The following is a 23,822-nucleotide window of genomic DNA, read 5'->3' as shown; positions in this document are numbered from 1 at the left end:
GGGTGAGTTGTACAGAATCACGAAACTACTATCCCTCTCATTTAGGCTGGGATCTCCTGGGATCTGCCAGGGATCTCCAGCTGGCAGGTTGTGAGCTGAATAGCTCCTGACTGTGGCCCAGAATAGGGCTGAGACAGCTTCCAGAGAATGAAGGTTTTGGACTCTTAGTGCTGTTTTCTGTGCCTTTTCTTCATTTTGGGGACCTGAGAAGCCCTTTGACCAGGTCAGTGCTGGAAGATCCACTCAGAAGCTCAGTCGGGTATGGTTTTATTGGCCATGTGAATAGTGAACACAAATCGAAAACCACTACCTGATCCTCTGCCACTGCATGTCAGAGAGGAGAAAAGAGAAGCTTGGCTCCAGGCTAGATATAGCAAGGACCCTTGGGGCAGCCGGGTTGCCAACTCTGGAGTTTCTGGAGCTACGTCCAGAACAGTACATGCCAGTGTCCCAGTCCCAGTGTCGCAGTCCCAGTGCCCCTGCTCCAACCCTAAGGACTCGGATACCTCTGGCCCTTTAACACAAAGCCGCCTCTTCTCGCAGAACTTGTTCCCATGGGGCTCCAAGCCCTTGCTTGGCCCCCACCTTCATTAATGTCTCTCATTTACGCTTCCCAGCTTCCTCCTGGCTCCAAATGAGAATGTGATAACCTAGGAGGAGTGAGACCAGTCTGACTCGCACCGTCCATTATCAGCCTCTGAAAACTTGGGGCTGGCGTGGGGAACCTAGGACTTGGTAAGGAGATACCAGGAAACTGGGCAGCAGCCAGGCATTGCTGTGACCAAGACAAAGCAAGAGGGATGGAGGGCCTAGGCCAAAGAGCCCGCTGTCCCCTGGTCATCATCTTTACTGACTACGACCCTGGGGTGAATGGAGCAGCACTAAGCTGAGGTTAACCTGCCCTGAACCTTGGGGAGTAGGGTGGGCTTTACCAGCCTGAGATTCACTCACCCATCACAGAGGCCAGTGTGTCCCCCATGGGATTGAACTCATTGAGCTGCAGAGACAAGGGGATAAGCATGAGGAGGGAATGAGGGTACTGGGAGAAGGGCACATAAGGATTAATTTCTGGTCATTTTTGATCCAATAAGGTAAGGTGAATCCCTGCTTCCTCCCATTATTATTTGAGGGCCCAAGCCTCACCGACATGATACCAGAAGATTCTGGGTCATACAGCTGATACATCATCTTTCCTGAGCTTCCGTCAAACACATCGATCGTCCTTAATTCATGGGAGGTACAACTTTTGAAATTAGGATCTGGGTATCGGCCCACGACAATGAGGTTGTACCGAGGATGCCAGGTTGCCTAGGAGATGGAGAGGCAGGTCACAAGAGTAAACGCAGAACACTGTCAAGAGGGACATCAAAAGTATCTTTGCCACTAACAACACTTGTTAATACAACTGCCAACAATAATGGAGATAAGACCTACATGAAACAACAGGAATGGTTTTCAAGTGCGTGCGCATCTACCGTTGCAAATTTAAAATCCCCAGCTGGCCTCCCTGACCCTTAGGACACCTTCAGGCCTTCTCTCTCCTTTGCATTTCCTGAGGTCATACCAACTGATAAATGTTTTAACATCAGCCCGACCCAGACATGAACCAAAGAGGTAAGCCTACAAAGCGAAAAGCCTCCGGTAAGCAAAACCAAATAGGACCTAATAAGTTCTGAAGTAATCCCACTACTCTCCCTCCTCCATCAATGTCAATGAGTTGAGTAGAAAATGGCTAGTGACTGAAGAAAGGGAGGACACCTGTGTTCCTCAGGTCACCCTGCTCAAAACAAATCTGGCAGCTATTGGAATGACAGAACTTGATGGGATTTTCCCAAGAAAGCTTTTCAAGGAAGTTCTGAAGGAGAAAAGACATGGTTAGCAGGAAGGAAGAAGTGCTACCGGCAGTGGCTTGGAAGTAAGTCACAAACAAGTCACACCTGGGATGCTGCTGGCTGGGCTGCCTGGATACCAGGTGGGAGATAAGGAAGGAAGGATCCATGGGGAACACCAACTGCTAAAGGACCCTGATGTTACTGAGAGCTTGGATTTGATTTGAGGTACGTGGGGGCCACTCTACTACCAAGTCATCACTGTTTACTGAGTACTTACTAGGCGCTAAGCATGTTGCCACGTGCTTTAAGTATAAGGATTTATCCTCACAACAACCTTGTCAGGCAGATACCATTATTCGCTTTTTATAGACCAGGAAACTGGGATCCAAAATTTGAGTAATTTGCTCAAGGATTCTAACCCCGGGGATGCCCGCCTGCCTGAACTATGCTATACTGACTAGAGAAGTACAGGCATGAGATCTGGAGGTCTGAAGAGGGGCTGTGGTTCTAGGAAAGAATATATACTAGTAAAGCAGAAGGACTGGCAGAGTTCAGACTGCTTGGGGCATGAGCAGGAAAGAATCACAGGACTTGAAGACTGTAAGCCTTAGGGACTGAGGCCAGAGAAGCCGCTAATGAGGGCTAAGATTAGCTTGCAGATCAGCTGCACACACAGGTAACTGAGACTAAGGGCAGAACCGAGGGTTAGGATCTCAGAAAGTGCCCACAGTGAGATCTGGGCTGCGTGGAAAAAACTCAGGGAAATAAGCTTATCAAAGAGACATGAAGAAAACTCAGCAAAATGGGATCACAGAGCTGGACAAAAGGTGCAGAGAGAGCCAGAGAATAAGAGATTGCTTTGTGTCAGCGCAGGAAGAGGTCTAGCATTGAAGGCTTCTGTATCTGCCCCCTTCTCCCCACCCTGGTAGACCTGATCCATCCCACGATCACAGCTCCCTTCCCTCCATTACTTACCTTGATGGGTGTCAGGTGCTGGAAGTGGCGATGAGGGTGTGGGATCAGGCTTGGGGGGCAGTCCCACTGGGAGGCAGAGTAAACACGGATCTCACTCTTCTGGTCAGTGGTCAGGAGCTGGGCACCGTCGGGACTGAAATGAGCTGGCAAAGTGAAAAGCCCCTGAGCTCGGGGAACCACGGGCCCCCTGTTGTCCTGGCCCTCACAGGCCTCTTGCAGGGGCACCCTCCCTCCCTCTCCTTTCTAGAGACAGGTGGAAGGGAGGTGAATCTGGGCTGCGAACAAAAACATCCTAGAGGCTCAGCAGCTGATACGAGCAGCTAGAGTCAGAAAGGCTTCAGGACTTCAGCTTGGCCGATGCTATCAGGGGTATAAAGGTTTGGCCTAGTGGCTTCTACACTTTGAGGGAAAACCCCTGAAGCGGTCGGGTCAGCAGGGTCTGCAGGAAGGACGAGGTCTGGTATATCACACCTGCGTTGACGGGATGCCTGTGCAGCAGCGAGTAGAGGAAGCTGGATTTCCCTCTAACCTGGCGCAGGTCCCAGATTTTCACTGTTTGATCTACGGAGGCTGTGGCCAGGAACCAATCACAGCACGGGTTCAGGGCCACGTGGGTCACTTTCTTTTTGTGCATTCTCAGATTCCAAAGCTGCAGAGAGAGCTCGGTTCAGGTCGGGGGTGCAGAACTGAGGCTGGGGGTCAGGGAGGGAAGGGGAGGACCTAGGCTCCAGAGAACGCACCTCCCTGCCGTCCATGTTCAGCAGGATCACGTTCCCCACGTTATCTCCTGTGACCACCACTCGGCTTCTGACAGACACATCCAGGCTGCAAAACCAGAAGCTGGAGGGAGAGACTGTGCTGTAAGATTCTTGGGGACAGAGGCAAGTTCCATTTATTCACTGTTGCAGCTCACGTATATTAGACAGTCAACAAATATTTGTTGAATGAATGAATAACTTGTCGTGGACTCCCAGTGAGGAGCACTCAGACTTGTCTACCATCCCCACAGAGGTTATGGGGGTGGTGGGGCTCAGAAACTTGTCCAGTTACTGCCGGGCCCAGGATCCTCAGCTACTCAGAGTCCCTGAAGCAGCCAAACCCAGAGCCATAACGCAGGTCCCCAGGCGGGCTTGCCCCCTTCAGCCCTGGGTCCTGAGGAAGACTCAGGTATTGCTTTCTCCCTTCACCCTCCACCCTTGGTCGGGCCAAAGGAGATGTGACACACCAAACAGGGACTGCCCAGCTCTGTTCCTCACAGCTGGCTAGAAAGGAACTTCTGCCCCCTTCTGAGCATTCAGGGGGAAAGGCACACACAACTCAGAAGCTGTATCTTGCTCTTTTGTCCCTCAGACTACATGATGTGAAGAGATGGGGTTGGAGGGTGCTTCAGGGGTCCTGATACCCAGCCAGGAGAGCTCAGATTCACATTTTTTTCCCTCAAATCCTTGCTACACTGCCTTTTGCATCCCTTGTAAACATCTTTCAGGGGGAGGGCTTCTTGTGGAAGAGTAAGTCTATTCTATCACCTGTCCTATTGCTCCTGTATTTCTTACCCCTGTGGGGCAGCCCAGTGCTAGTTAGACCCCCACACCCCCAAATACTTAGGGAGCAGAGTCATGTCTCTGGCTAGAAATCAAAGTGACAAGCATTTTGTAATTTCTCCAGCCACTTGCTCTTGGGGAGTCCAGAGTGCTTTATGGACATGATTATATCCATTTAAGCTTCCATCAAGGAACTGGTCAGGTCATTACATCCCAGTGAATGCAAGGAATGGAATCTTAAGTTCTTCACTCCTGGTCCAGGCTTTAAGTGGCTTTCTAGACAAATGCCATGTTGACTTGTCCAGTGAGAATCAAGGTCTAGTCTAATACAGGAATGACTGACAGAAGAGCTGAAGCTCCAGAACCGCTCCCTGAAGCAGTAGCCCACCTGGCCCAGAGTACGGGCAGCTAAAGAAAAAGTCTGAGAAAGAGAGGGAAACGTGCAAAGGAGCCGACACCTTTCCTTTCTTCCCCGTGCCAGGTCTGGGTGAAAGAAATGGGGTCTGGATGCTCTCGCCAGAACTACACCGAGAGCCTAGAAGCCCTTTCCCCTCTGAGTTAAACTACTCACTTGCAGGTGCCTGAGCTGGCAAAAACTCGGAGAGTGTTGCCTTTAAAGTCTTGCAGCCTAGTTGTTCCCTCCATTGAGGAGGTGAAAAACTGGTTGGTATTGAGAGGGTTAAACTTCAGCCCAGTGATGCTCCCTCCAGCTCCAATCTAACACAAGGAAGAAAAAAGCCAGTGAGTGACAACGGCCCAGGAAGAGGACCAGGCCTGGGTGCACATACTCCGCTCAGACACAAGAGCCAGCCCGACTGCACTTGGGGCCAGGCCAGCTTAGATGCCTAGACAGTAGGATGCTCTCCACAGTACTGTTTCTTAAGGTTTTAGTTTTAATTTCATACTTTTTAATTAACATACAGTAAATTTGTTGTTTTTGGTATACAGTTCTATGAATTTTAACACACGTATAGATTTGAATAACCACCACCAAAATTAGGGTGCAGGACAGTTGTGTCACTTCCCAAAAAATCCCTTGTGCTCTCCCATTGTCGTCCCATCCTCCCCCCGACTCCTATCCCCTGGCAACCACTGATCCATTCTCCATCACTATACAATAGTTTTGCCTTTGACAGACTGTCATATAAATGAATTATACGGTATGCAGCCTTTTGAGACTGGCTTCTTTCATTTCACTCAGTGTAATGCCCCTGAGTTTCATCCAACTTGCCGTCTGTATCTATAGTTCATCCCATTTTATTGCTGAGTATTCCATTGGGTGAATGTACCATAATCTGTTTATCATATAACTGCTCTTTTCAGAAGAGCTTCAGCTTGGAACAGTGGCTGGGTTAGGAGGGCTGATGTCAGACCTGAGCTCCTTCCTGTTTTTTCCAGACATCTCAGACAATGATGATGAAAATAATCATGACATCAGTAGCATAACCTTATTAAGTGTTTATTATATATCAAGCACTGTTTAAAGAACTTTACATCGTCAAGGCTCTTCCTCCACTTCTCCCATATGCTGTTGCTATCCCAGCCTTAGTTCTACAAGGCCTCTTACACAACATCCACTTAACTCAATCAGCATACTAACTGGTACTTTCCATTCCCTCTCTAAAACATTCTGATGTCCATGGTTCACCAAACCCTTGCTGCTATATGATAATCTGCTCCCACTAGCTGAGTTCTATGCTTACGAAGGGTTAGTTGTGTTTGCTCTTAAACCTATGTATTCCAATTGTAGTTTGTATTGTAATCATGTAATTTAATTTACATGATGTGATTTATTAAACATTTAAACTTTAAACACTTAAAACATTTCATCAAACATAATTTAATTAAACTGATGAAATATGTGCAAAAAGAAAGACTTGTTATTTCTGTGAAATCCATATGAACACTTTGGAAAAACTAGATAAAAATGATTTGCTAAAAAAAAATGATTTGCTAAAAATAATAGTTGTTGAATTAAGCATGGGTGAGATACTTATAAACAATTAGGGTGGGAAACAGTAATAAAAATTTAAAAAGAATCTGCAATCAGATTGCTCCACAACTAATTTTAAGTTATGTCTCCACTTTTGGGGAATGGAAACTAGACCCTATAAAAAAGGCATTATGGATATGGTTTATGTAAGACCAGGTGAACCCTAATCAGTGAACACTTACTCCAAGAAAAGGACTGGCCCTATGTCAAAGCGTTACTAATAAACACATGTAAACAGTTTAAGGTAAAACGCATGAGCATTCTAGCAAGGGTGGGCTAAATGGTTATGTCCAACTCTTGCACTGAGAAGGACTAACCAAACCTGGACAAAATATGAAAAAGAGAAATGTTTGAGACTTCCAATTCCAGTGATGGTGGGTTAGCTGGTGTCAGGCCAACCTTCTGTCAAGAAAAACTAGAAAAGACAGAAAAAATACATGTTTTCAAAGTAAAGTCTGAAGTCAACGAAGAGCTATCAAGGCATCAAGGACTTGAAGTCCAGCCTCCTAGAGAGAAGAGAAGCAGAGAGGTACGCCTGACATTTCGATGCTGCTTTTCCTCTTGAGTCATATGCAGATAAGAAAGTGGTGGCTGAGAAGCTGAAGAGAGGTTCTGTCCATCTCAAGAGGGACAAAAACTGGAGTTCAGACCTGTCAAGGAGGAGAGGTCTTGGGAAAAACCCAGCTTTTAGCTAGGATCCCCGAAACCCTAAAAATAAGAGCAAACTGGAAACAGACCATCCCTCACAAAGACTGAAGTCCAGATTCAAATCATTTCAATCGCTGATCAGATTAAGATGATCTGATTCCACCTGACCTGCCTGCCAGAGGAAAGAAATTCTTTCTGGAGGAAAATAACAGCACTCAAAACTTCAAATTATATCTCTACAAGTTTTTATATGCAATATTTGGCATCAAATCTAAAATTACCCAGAATATCAAATAACCAATAACTAAGAGAAAAAACAATAGTTGAAAGACACTCACAGGAGATCCAGGTATTGGTGCTATTAGACACAGGCTTTAAAATAATTGTAATTAGTATACATTTAAAAAATAGGCCTAATTTAAAAATGGACAAAGGGAATTCCCTCGCGGTCCAGTGGTTAGGACTTGGCGCTTTCACTCCCGTGGCCCAGGGTTCAATCTCTGGTTGGGGAACTAAGATCTGGGAAGCTGCACAGTGCAGCCAAAAAAAAAAAAAAATGGACAAAGGATTTCAACAGACATTTCTCCAAAGAAGATATACAAATAGTCAGTGGCACATGAAAAGATGCTCAACATCATTAGTCATTAGGGAATTGCAAATCAAAACCACAATGAAATACTATTTCACATCCACTAGGATGGCTATAATCAAAAAGACAATTACAAGTGTTGTAAGACAGCCTATGGAATGGGAGAAAATACTGCAAACTATATATCTGATCAGGGGTTAATATTAACAATATATAAGGAACTCGGACAGCTCAATAGCAAGAAAACAATCTGATTAAAAATGGGCAAAGGATTTGAATATACATTTTTCCAAAGAATATATACAGATGGCCAACAGGTATATGAAAAGGTGCTCAACATCACTAATCATCAGGGAAATGCAAAACTACAATGAGATATCACCTCACACCTGTTAGAATGGCTATTATCAAAAAGACAAGCGATAACAAGTGCTGGCCAAGATGTGGAGAAGAGGGAACTCTTGAATACTGTTGATGGGAATGTAAATTGGTAGAGGCATTATGGAAAATAGTATGGAGGTTCCTCAAAAAATTTAAAATAGAACTACCATATGATCCAGTAATTCCATTTCTGGGTGTATATCAAAAGGAAATGAAATCAGTTTCTCAAAGAGTTCTGTCCTCCTGTGTTCACTGCAGCATTATTCACAATTGCCAAGATACGGAAACAACTTAAGTGTCTGCTGATGAATGAATGGATAAAGAAAATGTGGTTTGTGTGTGTGTATAATGGAATATTACTCAGCCTTAAAAAAAGGAAATCCTGCCATTTGCAACAACATGGATGAACATGGAGGACGTCAGACACAGAAAAACAAATACTGAATGATCTCAATTTCATGTGCAATCTAAAAAAGTCAAACTCACAAAGGCAGAGAGTAGAATAGTGGTTGCCAGGGGCTGGGGTGGGGGGAGGGGAATGGGGAGATGTTTGTCAAAGGGTACAAAGTTTCAGTTATTCTTGAGATCTAATGTACAGCATGGTGACTATAGTTAATATACTGTACTGTATACTTGAAATTTTCTGAGTAGATAAGTGTTCTCAGCATGCATGCGCGCATGCACACACACAAAAAACTATGTAAGGTGATGGATGTTAATTAGCTTGATGGTGTAATCATTTCACAGTACATACATGTATTAAAACATCATGTGGTACACCTTAAATATGTACAATTTTTGTCAGTTAAGTGTTGGTGAGGATGTGGAAGAACTGAAGCCCTCCTACATTGCTGGTGGGAAAGTGAAATGGAGCAGTTGCTTTGGCAAACAGGCAATTCCTCAAAAAATTAAACATAGAGTTACCATATGACCCAGGAGATATATACACCCAAGAGATATATACTCAACAGAAATGAATATGTTGATGTAAAAACTTGTATGCAGATATTCATAGGAGCATATTCATAATGATAGTTAAAAAAGCTAAATATCAGTGACTCAAACATCCATCTCAAGGAGCTGTAAAACAAACAAGAAGCTAAAACCAAAGAAAGTAAAAAAAAAGAACAGAAATTAATGAAATAAAACAAATACACTGTGGAAAGAATCAACAAAGCCAAAAGCTGGTTCCATGAAAAGACTAATATAATTAAATTGATAAATCCCTGGTGAGAATGACCAAACAAGAAGGCACAAATAACCAATTTAATGAATGGAAAAGATTATCAATATACATCTTAGACATTTTAAAAGATAATAAGAGGACATCATAAACAATCTTTTGCCAATAAATTTGAAAACTTAAGAGTTAATAGTCAAATTCCTAGAAAAGTACAAACTTGCCAGACTGACAGAAGATGAAAAAGAAAAATCTGAATATGCTGGTATCTATTAAAGAAATTGAGTCACAACTAAAAACTTTCTTGCAAAGTAAATTCCAGATCCTAATGGCTTCAGTGGTGAATGTGCTAAATATTTAAGGAAGAAACAATCTTTTTTTTTTTTAACTTTATTTTCAAACTATCTCAAACTCATAGAAGAGTTGCAAGAATAGCACAAAGAACTGTTTTTCCGGAACCATTTGATAATAAATTGCCAACATGATGTCCCATCACACTCAAATACTTTATTGTGTACTTCCTACAAGAATATTCTCTGACATAGCCACAGTAAAACCGTAAAACCACCAAAACTTAGTGGTATCTAAAGTAGTTCAAGCTCATAGAAGCAGAAAGTAGAACTGTGGTTGCCAAAGCCTGGAGGGAAGGGGAAATGGTGAGTTGTTATTCAGTGGGCACAGTTTCAGTTTCACAAGATGAAAAAGTTTTAGAACTCTGTTGCAAAACAATGTGAATATAGTGTTAGTGCACTGAAAAATGGTTCAGATGATACATTTTGTGTTATGTGCTTTTCCCACAGTTTTCAAAAGAAGCAGTATCACTTGCTAGAAATATAACTGTAAAGGTAAAAGAGTGAAAAAAATAACATTTAAATGAAAACATCGACTATAACTAATAAACCAAAACAAACAAAAAACAGTGTAGTTTACCACATTAATAGAATAGAGGAAGAAAATCATTGCTGACCTCAAGAGACAAAAAAGTATTTGATGAAATTCAATTATCATTCACGATAAGAGCTTCTGGCAAACTATGAATAAAAGAGGAACTTAATCTGATAAAAAGTATTTAAAAACAAGTTTTAAAAACAAACAAGCTCTTAGGTATATACACAAAAGAACTGAAAACAGTTCTAACAAAAACTTGTACATGAACATTCATGGCAGCTGAATCATAACAGCAAAAGGCAGAAACAATCCAAATGTCCATCAACAGATGAATGACAAAACAAAATTTGGTGTATTCATACAATTGAATATTATTCAACTACAAAAAGGAATAAAGGGCTGATACATGCTATAACATGGATGAACCCTGAAAACATTATGCTAAGTGAAAGGAGTCAGACCCCAAAGGACAAATATTTATTTTATGATTCCACTTATATGCAGTACCTAGAATAATCAAATTCAGAGACAGAAAACAGATTAGTAGGGCTGAGGGGAGGGGTAATAGAGAGTCATTGTTTAATGGGTACAGAGTTTTATTTGGGGATGAAAAAGTTCTGGAGATGGATATTGATGATGGTTGCACAACAATGTAAATGTACTTAGTACCACTGAGTTGTATGCTTTAAAATGGTTAAAATGGTAATTTTCATGTTATGTATATCTTATCACAATAAAAAGTAGCAGAAACCTTGTTTAATGACAAAAAATAAAAGCCTTCTATAATCAAGAATAAGACAAGGGGCTTCCCTGGTGGCACAGTGGTTGAGAGTCCGCCTGCCGATGAGAGGACACAGGTTCGTGCCCTGGTCTGGGAGGATCCCACATGCTGTGGAGCGGCTGGGCCCATGAGCCATGGCTGCTGAGCCTGTGCATCCGGAGCCTCTGCTCCACAGCGGGAGAGGCCACAACGGTGAGAGGCCCGCATACCGCAAAAAAAAAAAAAAAAAGAATAAGACAAGGATGTCTGTTATAGCCAACATTCAACAAAGTAGTAGAGGTCTTAGCCAATGGAATAAGGCAAAAAAAGAAGTGAAAAAATGGTAAAGTGAGAATTCAAACTCTCATTTATTTGTAGATGACAAAACTGTGTAGGAAAAAAATTTAAATCCTCAGAGAAACTATTAAAATTAGTTAAGTATGAATTTCTACTTCCAGCTATGATGGAGTGTCAGAAACCAGATATATCCTCCTGCCTTACACAACTAAAAAAAAATGAAAAAATACATGAAATGAGTTTTCAGACATTGGGCAACAGGCAGCACAAGACAAGAGGGAAAGAAATGAGGTAACCCTGCAATTGTCCCAGTTTACTGCTTGGAAAGAGTATCCAGGCTGCAGCACAGGGAGAGAGGACCCAAACAGCCTAATAGTCTCATTAAGCTGAGGTGACAAGTTGGGAAAGCCAACAGGGCAAGAATTTGTGGGGGAGAATGCTGGAGGGGGAGATATACAGAGAGAGCATTCTGGAGATTTTCAGAGGGGTCCCCTCAGGCCTTGGAGTAAATATTGTTGGGTAAATATGTATAAGGAAACTACATAAGGCTGAGGTAAAACCACCAGAAGTGAGCAGAAGGAGAAATCCTCAGAACAGTCTGTATTCTCACCATCCAGAATGAAAAAATTCTTAATATACAGAACATTGAGTAGAGTCCTCAGAAGGGTACTGCCTCAGGGTGAGGTCAACTCACATCTAAACTACAGGTTGCCTTAGACCCATGCTAACTGGAGTAGGTTGAATAATGGTCCCCCAAGATGTCCATGCCCTGATCCCTGGAACCTGTGAATATTACTTTAGATGACAAAGGGACCATTTTTAAAGCAGCCAAAAGAAAAAATGAAAAAATCACGTGAAGAGGAACATAAGAATGAGAGCAAACTTTGCATCAGAAATTATCTTTAAAGTACTAAAAGAAAAAAAAAGTCCTATGAACCTAGAATTTTATACCCAGCAAAATTACCTTCAAAAAAAAAAAAAAACATGGAGGGGGGGCAAAATAAAGACGTTCTCAGACAAACAAAAGGAAAAAAAGCATCACCAACCGACCTACATGACAGGAAATGTTAAAGGAATCTCTTCAAGCAGAAAGAAAATGGAAAATGTTACCAAAAGGAAGTCTGGATCATACAAAGGAATGAAAAGCCCTGGAGATGGCAAATATGTGGGTAAATATTGAAGTTTTTTCTCATTTAAAAAATATCTTGGGACTTCCCTGGTTCCAGTGGTAAAGCATCCACCTTCCAATGCAGGGGACACAGGTTCGATCCCTGGTTGGGGAACTAAGATCCCACATGCCACGGGGCAACTAAGCCCGTGCGCTGCAACTACAGAGCTCGTGCGCCTCAATGAGAGAGCCTGCCTGCTGAAAACTAAAGAGCCCATGTGCTCTGGAGCCTGAGTGCCACAACTAGAGAGAAGCCAACGTGCCACAACAGAGCCCGCACTGCAATGAAAGATCTCGTGTGCCTCAACGAAGATCCCGCATGCCCCAATTAAGTCCTGACGCAGCCAAAAATAATAATAAAGTAAATATTAAAAAAAAATAAAAATTAAAAAAATATCTTTAGGGACTTCCCTGGTGGTCCAGTGGCTAAGACTCCATGCTCCCAATGCAGGTGGCCTGCGTTTGATCCCTGGTCAAGGAACTAGATCACATGCTGCAACTAAGAGTTCGCTTGCCGCAACTAAAGATTCCGCATACCGCAACAAAGATCCCATGTGCCACAATTAAAACCCAGTACAGCCAAATAAATAAATAAATATTTATAAAAATAAATAAAAAATATCTTTAAAAGATACCTGCCCTGCAATCCAGCTTTTCCACAACTAGGTATTTACTCGAGAAAAATGAAAACATATATCCACACAAAGACTTGTACATGCATGTTCACAGCAGCTTTATTTGCAACAGTCAAAAACTGGAAAAAGTCCAAATGCCCTTCGACAGGTGAATGGATAAATAAACTGTGGTATATCGATACACTGGAAAACTACTCAGAAAGAAAAAAAATACTACTGATACATGCAAAAATGTAGATGAATCTCAAATATTTATACTGCATGAAAGAAGCCAAAAAAAAAAGAGTATATATTGTATGGTGCCATTTATATAAAAGCCTTGAAAATGCAAATTTATCAATAGGGATAGAAAGTGGATCAATGGTTTTCAGATGTCAGAACAGAGAGAAGAAAGGGATGGATTTCCAAGGTGTGTGAGGAAACTTCGGGGGTGATGGATATGTTCATTATTTTAATTGTGGTGATGGTTTCATGGTTGTATACGTATGTCAAAACTCATCAAATCGTACACTTTAAACATGTGCAGTTTATCATATATTAGCTATATCTCAATAAAGATTTAACAAAAAACAGAAACAAAAAGATAATTGTGTAAAGCAAAAATAAAAATGTAGGGTTTATAACATATGTAGAAGTAAAATGTAGGACAATGACAGAAGGGAGAAAACAGAAGTAAATATATAGTTGTAAGAGTCTTACAATACATGTGAAGTGGTATAACATTATTTGAAGGTTCTCTCTTACATTAAAGATGTACATTGTGGGGAATTCCCTGGTGGTCCAGTGGTTAGGACTCCTCACTTTCACTGCCAAGGGCCCAGGTTCAATCCCTAGTCAGGGAACTAAGATCCCACAAGCTGTGTGGTCAAAAAAAAAGAGATGTACATTATAAACCCAAGAACAACTACTAAAAGAGAGAAAAGAGAAAGGAAAAGAAGTGTAACTAATAATCCAATAGTGGAGATAAAATGGAATCATAAAAAGTACTCAACCAAAAAGACGACAAGAAAAAAAGAAAAATGGAGCAAAGCAATGGGACAAATAGAAATATAAGATAACAGACTTAAACCCAATCATATTTATAATCATATTAAATGTAAATGGTCAAATGCTCCAATTAAAAGGTAGAGATTTGGGGCTTCCCTGGTGGCGCAGTGGTTGAGAGTCCGCCTGCCGATGCAAGGGACACGGGTTCGTGCCCTGGTCTGGGAAGATCCCACATGCCGCAGAGCAGCTAGGCCCGTGAGCCATGGCCGCTGAGCCTGTGCGTCCGGAGCCTGTGCTCCGCAACAGGAGAGGCCATAGCAGTGAGACGCCTCCGTACACCCCCCCAAAAAAAAAAAAGGTAGAGATTGTCAGATTGGATTTTTTTTTTTTTGGCTGTGCCACCATGTGGCTTGTGGGATCTTAGTTCCCCAACCACGAACTGAACCCAGGCCCTCAGCAGTGAAAGCACCAAGTCTTTTTTTTTTTTTTTACATCTTTATTGGAGTATAATTGCTTTACAATGGTGTGTTAGCTTCTGCTTTATAGCAAAAAGCACCAAGTCTTAACCACTGGACCACCAGGGAACTTCCCACAGGTTAACTTTATTCTAAATGAAATTTTTAAAAAAATTACTGAGATATTGACATATAACACTGTATTAGTTTTAGGAGTCCTAACCACTGGACCACCATGGAATTCCCAGACTGGATTTTTTTTTACATGCTATCTACAGGAAGCTCGTTTATATACAAATACACAAATACATTAAGAATAAAAGGATGAAAAAAAAGATATACAATGCAAATACTAATGATAAAAAAGCTGCAGTGGCTACATTAATATCAAACAAAGATTTCAAGACAAGAAATATTACCAGGGGTAAAGGGAGACATCACACAATGACAAAGTTGTCAATTCATCAAAATGACATAATTTTAAACGTGTAAGCACCTAATAACAGAGTTTCCAAATGCTTGAAGCAAACACTAAAGGAAAATAGACAGAACCACAATTTTATAGTTGAAGATTCCAATATTCCTCTCAATAATTGATGAGACCTAAAATCAATAAGGATACAGAACATTAAGGAAAAAAAAGATACAAAATATTTAAACAACACTATCAACCAACTTAACCTGACTGACATTTAGAGAATAATTCACCCCAAAACAGGGACTTCCCTGGCAGTCCAGTGATTAAGACTCCATCCTTCCACTGCAGGCGGCATGGGTTCTATCCGTGATCGGGGAACTAAGATCCCACATGCTGCGCAGTGCAGCCACAGGAAAAAAAAAAAAAAAAAATTCACCCCAAAACAGCAGAATACACATTTTTTTTCAAATGCATATGGAAAACTCACTAAGATAGTCCGTATGCTCAGCCAAAATACAAATAAAAAATGTAAAATGACTGGAAATCACATAAAATGTCTTTTGTTCGTAACAGAATTGAACTAGAAATCAATAACAGGGAGGTATCTCAACAATGCCCAAATATTTGGAAATTAAACAAAATACTTCAGAATAACCCACAGGTCAAAGAAGAAATCATAAAGAATTTGGGGGGCTTCCCTGGTGGCGCAGTAGTTGAGAGTCCGCCTGCTGATGCAGGGGACACGGGTTTGTGCCCTGGTCCGGGAGGATCCCGCGTGCCGCGGAGCGGCTGGGCCCGTGAGCCATGGCTGCTGGGCCTGTGTGTCCGGAGCCTGTGCTCTGCAGCGGGAGAGGCCACAACAGTGAGAGGCCCGCGTACCGCAAAAAAAAAAAAAGAATTTGGAAAATAATTTGATCTGAATGGAAACAAAAACACAACAAAATCTGTGAGATGCAGTTAAGAAATAGAGGGAAATGTATAGCATTAAATGGTTATATTAGAAAAGAAAGGTCTCAAATAAACAATTCAAGTTTCTATCTTAAGAAACCAGAAAAAGAAAAGCAAATTATACCCAAAGTAAGCATAGGAAAGAAAATAATACAACAAAAGTCAACAAAAAAGAAAACAGAAAAACAACAGAGAAAAAATATCAATGAAACTAAAAGCTGGTTCTTTGAAAATATCAAAAAAATTGATAATCCTCTAACAAGACTGATTAGGGAAAAAAAAAAAGAAGACACAAATTACCAATATCAAGAAATATGAGGGGGCTTCCCTGGTGGTGCAGTGGTTGGGGTTCCGCCTGCCGATACAGGGGACGCGGGTTCGTGCCCTGGTCCGGGAGGATCCCACGTGCCCCAGAGCGGCTGGGCCCGTGAGCCATGGCCACTGAGCCTACGCGTCCGGAGCCTGTGCTCCGCAACGGGAGAGGCCACAGCGGTGAGAGCTCCGCGTACCGCAAAAAAAAAAAAAAGAAATATGAGGGAGGACATTACTACAGATCCTATGGATATTAAAAGGATAATAAGGGAATACTATGATCAACTTTACACCACTAAATTCAAAAATTTAGATAAAGTGGACAAATTACTTGAAAGAAACTACCAAGCTCCTTCAAGAAGAAATAGATAACCTAAATTGCCCTGTATCTATTAAGAAATTGAATATATAGTTAGAAACCCTCCAACAAAGAAAACTCCAGGCCCAGATGGCTTCACTAGTGAATGCTATTAAAAAACTTAAGAAAGGAATAGTACCAATTCTATACAAATTATTCCAGAAAATTCGAGTGGAGGGAATACTTCCCAACTCTTTACATGAGGTCTACATTACCCTGATACCAAAACCAAAGGCATTACCAAAAAAAGGAAATAAGATATATATTTTTAAATTTTATTTATTTTAATTTTTAATTAAATTTAATTTTTAATTAATTTAATTTTAATTTTATTTATTTATTTTTGGCCCAGTAGCATGTGGGAATCTTAGTGCCCCAACCAGGGATCGAAACAGTGCCTCCTGCAGTGGAAGCATGGAGTCTTAACCACTGGACCGCCAGGGAAGTCCAGAAAATAAGATATTTTTAAGTGGTCGTCATCTGGTACAAGATGACTAAACTAGGATATGATCTCATAAGTAAAATACAACAGATTCTAGGATAGAATATTTACATAAAAATATAAGTAGAAGAACGGGTGTGTATAACAGTATATACACGCACATAAAGATGCCTCAAATGGGGATTTCAGGTAATAGTTACTCTATTCTTTATACTTTTTTCTGTATTGCCTGAATTTCTTGCAATGAGCACAGGTCATTTTTACAATGAGACTAAAATAACCTTCATTTTGAAAATGTAATACATGTCCCCTTGCCAAGGGCCTGAAAGATTAAGATCAGAGCCAAGGTCAGATGACTAAAGAAATGACAAAATGAAGCACTGCTGCTCCCTCAGTCACTGGTCTCAAATCAACTTTCTGCTGTCAGTTCCTGGGAGTAAAAACAGACAGTTCTCCAGACCACCTACCCTTCTCCTGCTACAACCTAGTTCCCTACTAGTCACAGAGTTCAAATGCCCAGACCAATCTCCACAACAGTGTGTAAGGAAACTTCACTTAAATGCACATCATAATAAAGGGTGATATAAACCAAAAGCAGCTTCAGCCTGACACAAGTTCAAAGCAGTTATCATTCCCCTTTTTGTCAGGAAACTCTTCCCCTAGGACACTCTTAGGCTGTTTCTTAAAGTTCTCTATTCCCATGTCCTGGATGCCTAGGAAAAAACCCAATCTCCTCCTGCCTGAGCTCTGGGTTCGGACTTCAACTTAAAGCTACCCCTCCTGGGGGTCACCTGTCTCACCAGCTGGGTAGACAGACCACCAAGTAATCCCCTGGCTGCCTTTCTTTGGGCTTCAGGCACTTATTTTCTTGAACACTGATCTCATACCTTGAATCCTAATCTTCAAGCCTGCCTAACCTGGCCTTTTCTGATGAGCTGCTCTCCAAACCCTCCACTTAAAAGAACTCATCCTGGGTTTACCTTTGGCCTCTAAACCTGAGGTAGAAAAACAGTGAGCTAATGCAGAATCCAGTTCACAAATGTGTTTTGTTTAGCTACAGAGCATGTTCAATTTCACTTAATTCCCAACATTAAAAACCAGGATATTTTAAATTGAAACCCCTGAGTACTGTTGGCAGGAATGTAAAATGGTACAGCCTCTATGGAAAACAGTATGGTGGTTCCTCAAAAAATGAAAAATAGAGTCACAATGTGATCCAGCAATTCCACTATGGGTACATAACCAAAAGAACTGAAAGCTGGGGCTCGAAGAGATATCTGTACAACCGCGTTCACAGCAGCATTATTCACAAAAGCCAAAAGGTGGAAGCAACCCAAATGTCCATCAACAGATGAATGGATAAACAAAATGTGGTACATACATACAGTGGAATATTATTCAGCCTTAAAAGGGAAGAAAATTCTGACACGTGCTGCAACACGGATAAAACTTGAGGACACTGTGCTAAGTGAAATAAGCCTATCACAAAAGGACAAATACTGTCTGATTCCACTTGTATGAGATACTTAGTCAAAATCATAGAGACAGAAAGCAGAATGTGGTTGCCAGGGTCTGGAGGGAAGGAGGAATGGGGAATTAGTGTTTAATGGCTACAGAGTTTCAGTTTTGCAAGATGAAAAAGTTCTGGAGACTGGTTACACAAGAATGTAAATGTACTTAAAGCCACTGAGCTGTAAACTTAAAAATGGTTAAGATGGTAAATTTTATATGTGTTTCATTACAATTTTTTAAAGTCAGAACATTTCAGTCTTCATTTGAAAAAATCAGACCTGATACCTCAGGACCTAGATTCTCACCTGTCAACCATCTCCAATTTACCACTAACCACCATCCTACATCATTCTTTTATCTGTCTGGCTTCTTTACGCATGTGAATTTGCGGCTCCTGCTCTAAACCCAGAGCATCACCTTTCACAGTATAGCCCTCCAATGTCAGTCCCCAGCTGGGCAAGCTAACGGTCTTGTCTTTGGTGGAGGGGCCAATACCCTCACCCCTCAGCGACTGATGACAAACACTAGCACAATTAAGAGCACCCCTAAAAAGCTCTATGCCAAACCTTGCCCCAAACACACTCTGCCTTTCCTCCTTTTCTCTCCATTTATCTAAATATTGTTCTTCCTCACTCCTCATTCATCTATGAAACCTCTATTGACTCGAATTCACAAGAGGTTCTTCCTTCTCTCATGTTCTGTATGTAGCATTTAGCATCTGTACTGCTGTATTGTTAGTTATCTTGTCGGTAGACATCCCACCTATCGAGTTATACTCCAAGCCCCTCATTCATTCAACAAATACAAAGCAGCTATCTAGGCCAAACGCTGTTTTAGGTACTGGGGTTACAGTGGTAAATCAGAAAAACAAGGTCCCTGCCATCATGGAGCTTACCTTCCAGTGGGTAAAGACATACAAATAAGTAAAACATTTCAGATATTGATAAACATTGTGGGGGAAAAGTGAAGCAGGATAATGAGATAGGGAGTCATCAGTGATTAGGCAGAGCGGTCAGTAATAGCCTTTTTGAAAAAATATATTGAGCCGAGACCTGAATGAGAAGAGGGAGCCAGCCATGAGAAAACCATGGGAAAGAGCACTCCAGTCAAAGGGAACAGCAAGTGCAAAGACTCAGCTTCAGGAATAGAAATAGCCAGTATGGCTAAAGCATAGGGAATGAGGAAAGACAGTAGTACAAGATGAGGTCAAGGAGGTAAGAAAGGGCTTAGATTCTAGGTGATTTACGAGGGTGATCAATATTTCATACTTCCTAATATTTTAAGGGCAGGCGTTCAATAAAGAGTTGAGTATCATCACCATTGACCCGTTTGAAAATACCCACAGTTATTTTTGATCCCAATTATCTCCTTGTTACCGGATGACTTTTCATCCCTTCAACACGCACTTCTTCAGCACTATCGTCTGGCACAGGGAACTGCTCACCCCTTTAATGAAGGTGGGTTTGTCCTTTATGCCAAAGTTCCAGAGCAAGATATCTCCCCCTTTGGAACCCACAGCCAGGGTGCTGGGGTGAGTTGGGTGCCACGCCAGGGATGTGGCCCTCCTGTCAAAAGGGGCAGCCTTTTGGAATATCCGGTAAGAAGCCAGAGAGTTCAAAAAGGACTGCTGGAGACCCTGATACAGAGAGAAAAAAATTAAGTTGAATTAAAACGTAAGGGTAAATTGCCAATCTCTGACTCCCGCATAGATAAGTGGGGTCAGGTCCTCCCACTAAAGGAAAAATAACTGCCTGACTCTGTGCATAAAAATATTTGCAATATACATGATCTAATCATGGAAAGCAAGGAGGCAGGGTGCATTCCTGCTGGGACGCCCTACAGCATAGGACTTCTACATGGCTGAGTGCCCAGTGGGCACTTCTACATGGCTGAGTGCCCGGTAGTCAACAAGATGGGGGTGATCTGACCACTCCGACGACCCACTGAACCAACCCAGCATCTAATTTTGGACCATCCAGCAGTAAAAAAAAAAAAAAAGGCACCATGCAAACCCTTGAGCTCTTCAGCCAGGAACCGCCTCACCTGCTGTAGTGATGGCCAGGCAGCTGTGCCCAGCTTATGCTGGTGGAGGGCCCTGACGATGCTGCATGGTGGCGGGACCCGCAGGCTAGCCAACCCCGCCCAAAGGCAGCCTGAGTCAAATCTTCTGCTAGGACCTGCCAAGCAGAACAGACACATATTTTCCGCTCCAATCTCACTCAAAGATTTTTCTGCTGAAACATCCCAAAAAGAAAGCCTTGTTCCTTCATTCGGCATAGACAATCTCTCTTATCATCTCCTAAGGTTTTTCCACGTTCTGCTTAGTCTCACCCAGCACAACAAATAAATAGTGAGTAGGAATTCAGCCCCTTCCAAAAAACATTCCCCAAAATAGTACTTCTGAAGTGAAACTATGATCTTGCAGGGTTCCTGAGAACTGAGCCAAAGAAACACATGAGAACTGCAGAACTCTTCCCAGTTTGGGCTGGAAAACTAGTGATAGGGTTGGGTGACAATTTAAAAGTTATATATAAAGCACAATAAAAAGATTTTAGGACAGCATAGAAGTGACTTTTCGGGAAAAGCAGTTTCTTTAAATCCTATATTAAAATAATGTAGAGGTGACCAGTGGTTGGCCCTAAGTGCAATCTCTTCTCCTTAAAACCAGCAGGATCCATAGGGTCCGGTGTGGCGCTAAATTCGCTAGGCTACTTTGGGGAAGGCAGATCCACCTAGAATAGGAATAAAGCAACTCTGGATTACCAACATGTATTTGAGGACCTGATCTCTATGAATCCCGCCTCGTGACAACCGATTCTTTCTTCTCATGAACAAAAAAAACACTTCATCAACAACCCCCTGTCTTTGGAGTTCCCTACATTCCTTATAGCCCCAGGTTCAAGCCCCAATAAACCCCTAAGAATGAGTTTTCGAAGGAAGGAAGGAGGGAAATGGGAGGGTTTCCGCAGTTAAACCAAGGACATACAGCTAGCAATCGTGAGTAGAGAAATTAAGTACACACACCACTAGGCAAAGTAGGATTATCTTAAGCAGTCCTCAGTGTGTAAAAATTCTGGTACAAACAAGGAATTTGAAAAGTCCGTTGTGTCTGTTGTAATGGAGCTCATCTGCCTCTTCCTGTCACCTGAGGGAGGTTAAGCCCAAGCTCTAAGGTGTCATAGGACCTGCAGACAAAATGCACAGCCTGAGGCGTTCATAATTTGGGACGGCCTCAGGGACCCTGGCGCACCCACCCCCCCACTCCAGCCTCCTGTGTGAGAACCCCAAATGGCGGAATTAATTAAAGCAGCAGGCGCAGGCAGTACCGGGGCCCTTCAAACAGAGCTTCTTGGCCTCGGGCTCCAGCTCCCAGGGGCTTCTGTTCCTCTTGCTCTTGGGGCGCACAACCACCTCGGGGGTCTTCTGGGTTTCTGGGCGTTTCCTGGGAGCCATGGCGTCCTCCGTGCGAGGGGTACTATGCCTTATGCCGAGATGACCGACGAAAGATTGAGAAGCTTCTGGGGAAAAACAAGGCGGGGACCACAGAACCCGCTGAGCCCCAGGTAGGCCAACTAAGCCAACTTCCCGCCAAACAGGCTCACCGGCAAGGCGGGGGCGCGCGCGGAGAGATGGGAAGTGTGTGAGGGGAGGGCCTCATCCGCTCCCCAGAGAAAAGGGATGCCGCCTACGTGTTGGCCCTGAGCTAGTCCAAGTCAGCTGACCTGCCAGAAATAAACATGGCCGTTGGTGCTCGGCCTCGCAACTTGAAGCCTCTTCGGACGCGGCGCTGCCAGGCCTCTGGGCCCCGCCCCCCGCCCCAGACCGGATGCTAATCAAGGCTTCGGCTCCGCCTTCTCCACCTTCTACTTGGCGACCACGCCCTCTCGGGTTGTGTGATTGGCTGATCAGTACAGTTGGCGTGAGTAGGCTTTGTAGAAAGCAAACCGCATCCCGGCAGTGGAAACCGAGCTGATTCTGCCTGCTGGCTTTGCGGTCGATGTCGATTGCTTACACTTCTCCAGCTTTGACGAATCCCAGCGTCTCTGTGGAGAGTGGTTGAAACTCGCAGCTTTTAATTAAAGTTTCCCCAAACCTGCTTAGCGTCCTCCTAAGGAGCAACCCGGGGCAGTGATGATGGGCCGGAGAGCGCGCGGCTAACTGCCCAGGCTGAGGTCTTGTGCCAAAGGCCATTGCAGTGAGCCTCATAGGCGTCTCACCCGGCCCGACAGGAGACAGCTCTGATGCACCCCGCTTTCTGCGTCGAGCCAGGCAGGAGATGGGGTTGGTCGGGAACTGCTGGTCCTTTCCTTCCACCGTCTAAGTCAGGTGCCAGGTGCTTTGGGAGAGTGACAGGAGACAAAAATGCATTAATGGTAGATCCTGCATTCAAGGAGCTTTCAGACAGGTAGGGACAGAAGAGAGTGCCAAAAAAAAATAATAACTCTTGGAAAGAAATGATTGCTCCAAAAGAAAAATTGGAAAAAGCTTTCTTGATGGGAAGATCAGCTCAGGGTGTTAGAAATGGCAGCCAGCAGGGGAAAGGGCAAGCTAATGGTTTCTCCCCTGCAGGCCTGTAGCTGTGTTTTCAGAGCTGTGATACAGAAGCAAGCTGCCCTCTCCCCCTTACTCAGACCAGCCATTCGTTTCACCTCAGCGGGTGCTCATTTCTGGAGGATCCTGAAGTATGAGAAACAGCCCTGCCCCTAAATAAGGTTTACAATCTACTAAGAAGAAAAATACATGCTAGGGCTTCCCTGGTGGTGCAGTGATTAAGAATCTGTCTGCCAATGCAAGGGACATGGGTTCGAGCCCTGGCCCGGGAGGATCCCACATGCTGCGGAGCAACTAAGCCCGTGCGCCACAACTAATGAGCCTGCGCTCAACAGCCCGCAAGCCACAACTACTGAGCCCATGTGCCACAACTACTGAAGCCTGCGCGCCTAGAGTCCGTGCTCCACAACAAGAGAAGCCACCACAATGAGAAGCCTGCGCACTGCAACAAAGAGTAGCTCCCGCTCACCGCAGCTAGAGAAAGCCCACACACAGCAAGGACGACCCAACAAGCCAAAAATAAAAACAAATAAATAAACTTATTAAAAAAAAATACGTGTGAAACAAGTCAAACAATTCAGGCTAGAATACAGTTAGTTGAGTACTAAACTGTGGTATGCCAACCAAGACTTTTAGATGCATTCAGAAAAGATACTCTAATGGAGAAAGTAGTATTTAGGAAAGCCTCACGGGGAAGATGGGGTTTTGTGGAGTTTGCTGGGGAACGGAGAATAGCATCCTAAGAGGAGAAACAGATTGATGAAAGTTAGGAATGGGTGTGGGTTATGAGAAAGAGAAAAGCAGCTCCTGGCATCTGGGTGCTGGCCTGGTATTATTAGCTAGGCCTTAGTGTTCTGTAGAAATAATTTTGCAAATCATCAGCACAGACAAGGCCATTCTGTGACCACGATAGATCAACACAAAAACATAATCACTGATGTTTGAACACAGG

At 43.0% G+C, this 23,822-nt stretch overlaps 1 protein-coding gene across 1 annotated transcript; it reads right to left on the bottom strand.

Moving 5' to 3' along the window:
* Positions 1 to 2: 2 nt before the first annotated feature.
* DDB2 (damage specific DNA binding protein 2) lies at positions 3 to 21,772 on the bottom strand (the record flags this gene model as incomplete). Its single annotated transcript, XM_082845186.1, has 6 exons — positions 3 to 650; positions 952 to 997; positions 1,144 to 1,308; positions 19,764 to 19,955; positions 20,363 to 20,496; positions 21,646 to 21,772. 6 exons carry the CDS (start codon positions 21,770 to 21,772, stop codon positions 601 to 603), a joined length of 714 nt encoding a protein of 237 aa, XP_082701312.1. The 3' UTR covers positions 3 to 600.
* Between the last annotated feature and the right edge of the window lie 2,050 nt (positions 21,773 to 23,822).

This window comes from Leucopleurus acutus, assembly GCF_964270905.1.
Source record: "Leucopleurus acutus genome assembly, chromosome: 8".
Lineage (NCBI taxonomy): Eukaryota > Metazoa > Chordata > Mammalia > Artiodactyla > Delphinidae > Leucopleurus > Leucopleurus acutus.
This window is presented reverse-complemented; position numbering and strand designations above follow the sequence as displayed.